Source organism: Salarias fasciatus, chromosome 13 (assembly GCF_902148845.1).
Source record: "Salarias fasciatus chromosome 13, fSalaFa1.1, whole genome shotgun sequence".
In the NCBI taxonomy this organism is placed as follows: Eukaryota; Metazoa; Chordata; class Actinopteri; order Blenniiformes; family Blenniidae; genus Salarias; species Salarias fasciatus.
The window spans coordinates 29171601-29180835 of NC_043757.1; the positions used below are offsets into that span (position 1 = coordinate 29171601).

Consider the following 9235-nt stretch of genomic DNA (forward strand, 5'->3'; position numbering starts at 1 on the left):
GGAAGTTCTGCCGCTTGCCGTGTTGGTCTTCTTGCTCGACTGCCGCGTCCCGGGTGGGGTCGCGGACCAGAGTTTTCTCCCCGCCTGCCGCTTGGCTCTGCCACGGTGTGCGGATGTTGTTACAGTGACGGTGTTCGTGGGAACAGGAGTTCTGCCGCTCGCTGTATTGGATCCTCTAGCCCGGCTGCCGCTTCCCTGTGTGGGTCGCGGACCAGGGTTTCCCGCCTGCCGCTGTGGCTTGCCCTGGCCGGCGTGTGTGTGTCGCTGTGGCGATGTTTGTTCACGTCGCGGGCGGCGCTTCGGCGCATGGATGCCCGCCTCGTTCTTTGGGGGTTCTGCGACCGTTCTGGACGTACGGTTTGTTTACTTCCATCTTACGCACCAATCCCGTCAGCATGCCAGCTGGGAGTACATTCATCGACCTACGGCCTTCGCCTGGGTGTGTGCCACTAGCGAAGCCCGTAGGCGGGCTAAGCACTTACGAAGTAGAATTAGTAGTTACTGGATGTAACTCCAGTTCTACGAGTAAGTGCGTGCCCGCCTACCTGCTGGCCCAGCTGTCTGCTTCCCTTACTTGGCTGATTCAGAAGAAGGGAGAATGGCTGCCTCCAGCTCGGGGTATACCCTCGGGGGGCGTGGAGCCGCGCCATCGGGCGGCGGGGGATTGGTGCGTCGAGCTTTTGTTGTCTCAGTTGATTGGCTGCGCCAAGGGGAGTGCCACTAGCGAAGCCCGTAGGCGGGCACGCACTTACTCGTAGAACTGGAGTTACATCCAGTAACTACTAAATATCTATGATGGCAGCCAGTAAGTGAACACAGACACAGAACTTCCTGTCTGTCGCCCTTCAAAATAAAACAAAAATAAAATACATCAAAACCCATTTCATGCATAATACGTCATCCCTCATCTCTTTCAGATGGTAAACATTTTTAATCAAGGAACATAAAGTTTCCCCGACTTTCAAACGTTCAACCGCATATAGACGTCGACCTTGGGTCCTAATTTAGACGTCCAGATCTTCAACTCATCGAGAAGTCGAAATTGGGTCCAAAGACGTCCAAATACCTCACCTATTTTGGACGTCCAAAATAGGTCTATAATTGGTCTTGGACGGACGGACGCAATATGGACATGATCTGGACGTCCATACGTCCAATGTTTAAGGGGTCTGTGAGGAATATTACTGAGAGGTTCATGAGGTTCCCTCTGTGAACAACTTTTCATTCAAGCAGTTTTGGTTGAAACAAGAGATGACGACATAAAGTACACCAATATCTCATCGGTTTGTGATTCATTGCATTTTCTAACAATGCAAAATATTGTTCACTTGTTGTGGTGTTTCTTGAAATATTTGGAAGTATTATGTCGTAAATATAATTTATGTAAAGGAGGTTTGAATTGTTGCTATCTTTAAAACTTTTTTTTGTAAATCTCACAGACCACCAGGCACACCTTCAAGGACTCCAGAGGGCACAAGTACCCGGTCTGAGAAGCTCTGGCTGAGATCAATAGGCAGGTATTCCACTGGAGGGCGCCATAAATCCAGAAGGGCATCATCATGGTGAGCTTTTCCACTTGGCAGAACTCTGAACATGTCTTTTACCGCTGAGGTCAGCGGTGCTGGTCAGCTACATTCACCTTCTCATGTTAGGAATACACTCCTCCCTGGTAATGTGGATATTTTGCATGTTGTCTGGTAACCTCTGACCTTAAGGGTCGATCTTGGTGAGTAAACAGGAGTCTGTGCTGTCTATGGAGCAGTGCTGAGCTTCTCCACATCAAACAGTCGTCCTCATCAGAATGACGCTGAGGATCTTCTTCCCGCTGCTCAGATCACGTCCTTTACAGTCCAGCAGATTGAAACAAGGCTGCTGAATAGAGGATTTCCTGACATTAAGGTCCAGTAGAAGGTCTCAGCGGCTCCCAGCAGCGTCGTGTTCCAGACAGTGGTCCTGAAGTCTGGATGACAACAGTGAATATAGTGCCGAATCTGCAAGTCAGCAAAGAAGTCCTTAAGCTGAATTCCATGTTTACCCTGAAGCTGTGTGAAGACACGAGGACAAACAGACCCCCCACTGGGGACCATCTGTGAACTCCTGCAGGGAGGATCGGGATCCTCCCTCAGAGGCGGCAGATCATGCAGACTGGGGATCTTCGAGGTGTGTTTCCTCAAATCCCTCCAGACGTTTCTAGTGCTGTCGTTCAGCTCACTTAACCTGTTTCAATCAGTGGAAAGGAGCATGTGCCCAAGATTCAGGTGGATCATCCTTTACTTTCAAACACCCATGAATGATGAGTGATTCTGCCATGACAGGACCAGCCATGGAAGAGTCCAGCTCTGTCCTGGGTGAGCTGTGAAGGTTTGGAACTTAATGTTGACCTCTTTCCTCTCTAGACATTCAGAAGGGTCCCTCTCTGAGCCCTGGACGCTCTTCTTCTCTAGAAGTATTGGAGCGTTTACAGAGGGAACATTCAGAGTTCAGTCTGTTCGACCCGGCCAGGACGAGGAGATCGTCCGTCTCCTGAGGAACCAGAGTAACGCTGTCCCTCAGAATGCTCCCAGCTTCCAGAGAGACATGGATTCCTAGGTATGTGAACCCCGAGTCGGACCACTAGAGGAAAGTCTCCAGTCTGCCAGTTTCCTGACGGCGTGGCAGACGTCTGGTCAAAGATACCTGATCACCGGACAGCCAGCCGGACGCCGGAGTCCTCGATGGACCAGCAGATAACACCTTCTGCCTTCAGACCTCATATTGGACGCTCAGAGGCACACAGGGGCTTCCTGCAGCCTCAGGCAGTGGCGCCACCGCCAGTCCAAACACCTGGTGAACCTGGACCACCCCGGAGGGTCCAACTGCTGAGACGGACCGCACCCGATCCAGCACCATTCAGCTACAACCAGGCCAGACCTGGTTCCACTGCCCCCTGTAGGCCAGACCTGGTTCCACTGCCCCCTGTAGGCCAGACCTGGTTCCACTGCCCCCTGTAGGCCAGACCTGGTTCCTCTGCCCCCTGTAGGCCAGACCTGGTTCCTCTGCCCCCTGTAGGCCAGACCTGGTTCCTCTGCCCCCTGTAGGCCAGACCTGGTTCCTCTGCCCCCTGTAGGCCAGACCTGGTTCCACTGCCCCCTGTAGGCCAGACCTGGTTCCACCTGGTGTTTGTGAACAGCAGTGGCCTTGGCGTTTGGAGGGTTCCTGTCCTGTCCTCTGCTGCTCTGATGTGGTTCCCTCCGGTTCTCTCTGCCGGTCCAGCTCTTCTTCACACATTCTCTCCTTTTTCAGTCTCATTCTCTACTCATAAACTCGTCTTATTGGACTCTGAGACCAAAACCCTCTGATCTCTGAGACAGTCACACACACACACACACACAGACACACACACACACACACACACAGACACACACACACACACACACACACACACACACACACACACACGCATGCACGCACACACACACACACACGCATGTGTAGGGTTTCCCACTCTTTTGGGGACATTGCATTGACTCCCATTCATGTCTAGCCCCTAACCCTGACCCTTACCCTAACCCTAACCCACAACAAAACAATGTATAGCCGCAAAGAAATGTTTTTGCACTTTTACTTTTTTCAGTAACAACAACATGGTCAAGAAAACACTGTTTCCCTTCATGGGGACCCAAGAAATGTCCCCACAAATGACATTGTGCCTGGTTTTCCTATGTTGTGGGGACATTTTGTCCCCACAACCATACGAAAACCCGCACACACACACACACACACACACACACACACACACACACACACACACACACACACACACACAGAGCTTAGTGGTGTCTGAAGTGAAGGCGGTCTGTCTTACCTAACCCGGGGCCCGTTGGGTGCTGGTTCCAGTGTGGCCCCTCCCAGAGTCGGGTCGGGTTCCCGTTGGCCAGGAGCCCAGTGGACCCGTCGGGTCCTGCAGGTGTAGCTGTTCTCCACCAGCGGCGGCGCCACAGGGAAGCCCCGGCAGCTGCGACGGAGGACTGATCCTGTCTTCACGGCCGCTGTCTGACCGTCTTTGCTGCCGTCTTGTTTAAAACGATGCCGCCAGCAGGACCCGAGTCCTGACCGGCACTGGAACCGGGCCGATTCTGAAGTGGCGCAGCGCTCCAGACCAGAGCCGTGGCTCAGGCACGACCTGGACTGCCTCACTGCCTGCGGGCTGGTTTAAACTCAGAAACACTGAACAGTCAGAAGCACAGCCGCTCGCCACACAGGAAGGTTTATTCATGAACTCAGGCTTTACAGGGTTTTAAGGCAAAATGCTGGTTTGACTTCCTGCAGATGGACTTCAGGAGACGATGGACCTTTGGTGAAAACATAGAAACCAGAGAGAAATGCACTGAAGCTCCAGACCGAGTGTTTACAGCAGACTTCTTAATCCTCTATAAATCTGAATGAAGCCTAAATCTGCTCTGAAATGACCTCGGACTCGCCTGAACACTGCTAGGAGGTGAGTTTGGATCTGAGCAGACCGGCGGGTTGATTCTCCTCTGGACCAGAATCATCCGCTGATCAGACGACTTCATTCTGCTTCTTCTGCTCCGTCGTGATGATGCAATATTCCAAGATGGCGGCCCGCAGCCCGCGTTTCAACTCGCACGGAGACAATTTATTCAACGGCGGTTTTAGAAGAATTGGACATAATGGAATGAGCGGATGGACGGAGCAGAACAACCAGGACATTTTCAAAGATGCAGCGTCAAAGTTAATCCAGAAAGAAAGAGAGAAAAACGCTGCTACGTCACGGCCGCCCCGTCCAATCAGAACGCAGCACAGACCCAGCAGTAGAGAGGAGTTAATCCCTCGTTTTCACATGAAAACACCAAGGTCAGGAATGTAATTCTGAATTATTTGATTCAGAATAAACAGTTCCGGATGAGAAGCCCGCTGCAGCGCTGAGTGAGGACAGAGGCAGCAGCAGCAGAACTCTCCTGTCAGCTGAATAAATCCATCTCTTTGTCCATCCCCTCCATGTCCCCCTCCGTCCTGTAGGTGGCCCACTTGTGGAGGCGGCTGTAGAGGGGCAGGCCCTCCTTCTCCCGGTACAGGTAGACCCCGGTCACCAGGTTCCAGTCCCTGGACCGGATTGGACTGGCCTGCTGCCCGTGCTCCGCCCTCTCCGCCTCCTCCTCTTTGCTCAGAGACACGAAGCCGAAGAAGTTCTGGACGTAGTCCGCAGCCCGGATGCGAGCGTGGGCGCCGGCGGTGCGCTCAAACAGGTCCTGCTCGCAGGAGCGGTACAGCGCCCAGTACGCCTCCTGGCGGTGTCCCAGCGGGGACGAGCAGCGCCTCATGCACAGAGCCAGGAAGACCACCAGGGATATCCCCGCCACCAGCAGCCAGCCGATCAGCTGAGGAGAGCAGACACACAGCAGGGTTAACCTCACAGCGCCACCCGGTGGCTCGGCTGACCTCCAGCTTCCTCCGTCAGCTCCACACTCTGCAGCGCAGCCTGAACACACCCCTGCAGAAACCTGACCCTCACATGCTCACTTCCTGGTTTGGAGTTCCTGTCTGGCTCTTCTGGGTGTGGTTTGCTGTTTCTTTTCTGTCCTCGGGGAAGATGTTCTACAGCTCTGACTCTGGTTTGACACCAGCTTCCTCCTGTCTGAGGACGTCCTCCCTCCAGACAGGCAGCTGACAAACACACCACACTGTGACTCTGAGTAACCTCTGCCCAGACCGGAGCTGTGAGTCCTGATCACAGCTCGGAGAGGAAAGACGGGTCCACCGGTGGCAGTTAGTGTTTAAACTGTAAACTGGCATTGTCTGGAGTGAGCAAAACCAAAGCAAAGCAGGATGCAGTAGGAGAGCAGCAGGACAGGAAACCTGACATTACCTGAGATTCATATTTCAGCTGCCGTTCGATGGTGGGCCAGAACCTCTGCAGATCCTCTGGAACGGTTCCTTCGCAGGGGAATCTGGCCAAGACGTCGGGCCCGGTGTGGCTGGGAAAGCCGTCCAGCGAGCCCGGGTCCACGAACTCACAGAGGGCGCAGGTGTAGGCCTGGCCCCGCAGCAGGGAGATCCCCGCCCAGGTGAGCGGCGCCACCACCGCTCGGCCCACGATCGTGCCCAGCAAGGCGAACGCCGCGGCGCCGGACAGCTTCCGGCAGTTCCTCAGCCGGCACTCGGACACCAGGTCCCAGGTGCTCCTGTTCAGCATGACCCCCACCAGGAAGAGCACCAGCGCCGGCACGCCGATGGCCGCCAGGCCGTAGCGGTAGTTTCTCCCGGAGGAGCAGGGGCAGTGAAACGCGAAGACATTGTACGCGGTCTGACCGGCCACCGTGCCCAGAGCCACCAGACCGTTGAAGATCATCACATCTTTGCTCTTGAAGAAGAGGGACACAAACTTGAAGTTCTCCGTGACGAGAGCCGCTGCAGCCATGGTGGAAGAGACCGTCTGTCCTGAGGCGGGACTGAAGCACCCAGAGCGTCCTCTGGCCTGGAGACAGGAGCTCTGCTGTGATTCTCACGCTGCCGTGTGATTGGCTGGCTTTAGTTTTCCTGACAGAAAACAGACGTGAAGAACAAACAGCAGGACTGGAGAGGAGAGAAGGTTCACCATGAAAGAGGATCTGTTAGTCTGGCAAACAAAGTTATGTAAACTCACACTGTGCCCGTCCCGAGGCCGAGGCGTCACCTGATGCTTTTAATCCCTTCTAGATATCCAGCATCCCGCTCCGCCTCAGCAACGCCCGGCACCGCGAAGACGAGTCCGCGACGTGAGGCCCGGGCTGGTTCTGCCTCCCGCTCTCAGAGCCACAGCCCGGCACCAGCGATGACTCACAGGCAGGAAGTACCCTGCAGTTTCCACCGCAGCGCAGAAAAAACAGCCGCTCTGGGCTGTAAATGAAAACATGTGCTGAGAATGAGGGCGGCGGCTCCGCCAGCCGGAGAGGAGCAGGGTGGAGCTAATGTCCCGGCACGCCGTCAGAGTCGTCACCTCAGGCGCTTCACCCATATGAAATACTTTAATAAGAATTCCACAGACGTGCAGCACAAACTGCCTGGAGCATGTGATCCAGCCGGGCCAGGCTGAGTCCCCGACGTCCCTGTCCTCCCAACATGGACACAGAAGACGTCTTCCTCCACACGGATGCTCTTTTCAACACGACGACACTGTCTGGTTAGCAGCTGGACTCCCTGCCGGTCTCACGGTCCTGTTCCTGTAAATGACCTGAGCTCACATGGATCTCATCTACCAGCAGACTGAAGACCAGACTTTAGTTCTTTGTTGAACTGGTACCGTAATGAGGCTGCTGTTTTATTTTATCAGTAAAACATTAGCATCCTTTTCCAGTCACTGAGACGGAGCCGGACTGGTGGATCTAGGTGTTAGACACAGAAGAGCCTCTGTGTCACGGTCTGAGGTCAGAGATCCAGAGTGTCCTGCTGCTCAGAGGCAGTCGGACTGGGACGTGGAGGCGGGTCAGTCTGGCCCGGGTCTCCCGAGCTGGGGGGGCAGCAGGGACTGGATGGTGTGTTTCACTGGAAGCCAGTGTGGTCATGAGGCACGTGATTCAGAGGAAGGAGTGTTCAGGCTGCTTCCTGTCTGCATCTCCTCACTTCCTGTGGAGCAGCACTTGCTTCCTGGTGTCGCCGTCTTTCATGTCTTACTTTCATATTTTCTTTTCTCCAAACTTGTCATGGTCGGTGTGCCGTCAGACCCAATTGCAGAGAGACAGAAGCAGGATCGATGATCGAACAGGTTTATTTAGTGCAGATAACCAGGAGGGCTGCAGCCTGGCAGCAGCGCCACAGGCTGGCTGGGGGCGAGGCCGTGGCGTGACGAGGCTGTGGGAAGACCGTGGCGAGGTCCTGGCGAGACCGAGGCGAGGTCGTGGCGTGACAAGGTCCTGGTGAGACCAGGTGAGAAAAGGCAAAACAAGGCATGACGACACAGAAACCTCCTGTCTGCTTGGCAGAGCAGCCGAGTCCCGCTGCAGCAGGGGGGCTGGTCAGGGTAACGATCCGGCCAGGAGCAGGTGGCGGGGGGATTTATCCAGGAGGCAGAGGGGCAGTCTCCAGGCGAATGCAGTCAGCACTCAGCAGGACCCGGGGAGACTGGGACTGCATGCAGCCTGCCTGACCACCATCCTGACAAAATTCTGTTCCTGTGTTTTATTTCCATCTGACATTCTGTCTGGTTATTTGTTGAAACTTGTTCTTAATTCACGGTTGCATTTATATCGTCATTATTTCCAGTCACGGATTTTCTTCCTCTGTTTTTTCCACACGTTGCATTGCTGCGTCAGTTTGTAAATGAGGGGGCGGGGTTTCAAGACCTGTCTTGGGGTCAGCCGCTCGCCTATTGGCCAGTCAGCTTCAACATCCACAGGTCGACTCCACATCACAGACAGTTAAATAAAGATGGGCGGAGCCAACGCGGCATCCCCCACAGCGTCCTCATTGGCTGTATATAAAGGTGGGCGGAGCTAATGCGGCGTCCCCCACGGCGATCTGAAGTTTCCAGCAGGTCGTCTCCAGACTGAACACCGTAAACCAGATGTAATGTGATTGGTCCAGCCTGTCACATGACCGCATCACGTGGACAGAGGGGGGGCTGTGATTGGCTGATTGATGCTGAACTTTAACTCCTGAAATCAAATCATCAGACGACCGATGTGGTCAGAGTGAAGCTGCCACGCTGCCGAAAGGTCTGGGAACCTCACAGGATCAACAAAGAGCCGAGAAGCCGTGAGGAGCAGCAGTCAGCGTTTATTAGGAAGACTTAAAGACAGTAAAGCGGCCGGGTCGTCCCGCCTCCTCTCAGCCTCCGGCGCAGGAGGACGGTCGCAGTGCAGACCCCGGATGCTGAACCCGTGGCGTGTTCCCGGATGCAGTCCAGACCCCGGATGCTGAACCCGTAGCGTGTTCCCGGATGCAGTCCAGACCCCGGATGCTGAACCCGTAGCGTGTTCCCGGATGCAGTCCAGACCCCGGATGCTGAACCCGTAGCGTGTTCCCGCTCACACAGACCCAGCTAACGAAAGCAGCAGCTGCAGAGGGCTGAGTTTGCATGCCGGTGAGCCGGAGGGAAATCAGACCCGCCTCAGCCTGATGATTCAAATGAGGACATGAGAGGAGCGGCGCTGTGACAGGGGTGTCCAACATGCGGTCCGCAGCCCAGACTGAGCTCCTTTGGAAAGTATAAAGCATGAGATAGACCTCTGGCCTCTGACCTTTGACCTCTAGATGGATT

General features: G+C 54.8%; 1 protein-coding gene across 2 annotated transcripts; it reads right to left on the reverse strand.

The window, feature by feature from the left end:
* Positions 1-4237: 4237 nt before the first annotated feature.
* LOC115398947 (calcium homeostasis modulator protein 2) lies at positions 4238-6840 on the reverse strand. Of its 2 annotated transcripts, XM_030106019.1 has the most exons (3): positions 6674-6840; positions 5867-6573; positions 4238-5378 (listed from the first exon to the last, which is right to left on the reverse strand). In XM_030106019.1, the coding sequence occupies exons 2-3, from the start codon at positions 6416-6418 to the stop codon at positions 4962-4964; spliced, it is 969 nt and encodes a 322-aa protein (XP_029961879.1). In that variant the 5' UTR covers positions 6419-6573; positions 6674-6840; the 3' UTR covers positions 4238-4961. The 2 variants fall into 2 exon arrangements, with proteins under 2 accessions (XP_029961879.1, XP_029961880.1); XM_030106020.1 differs by having other exon boundaries at positions 5867-6840.
* Positions 6841-9235: the final 2395 nt, after the last annotated feature.

Excerpts from the sequence above, each read along its gene's own strand:
- LOC115398947 (XM_030106019.1), bottom strand. The coding sequence starts at position 6,418 with ATGGCTGCAGCGGCTCTCGTCACGGAGAACTTCAAGTTTGTGTCCCTC. Across the intron at positions 5,379-5,866 it reads AGCTGAAATATGAATCTCAG|CTGATCGGCTGGCTGCTGGT; the intron begins GTAATGTCAGGT and ends TGCTCTCCTCAG.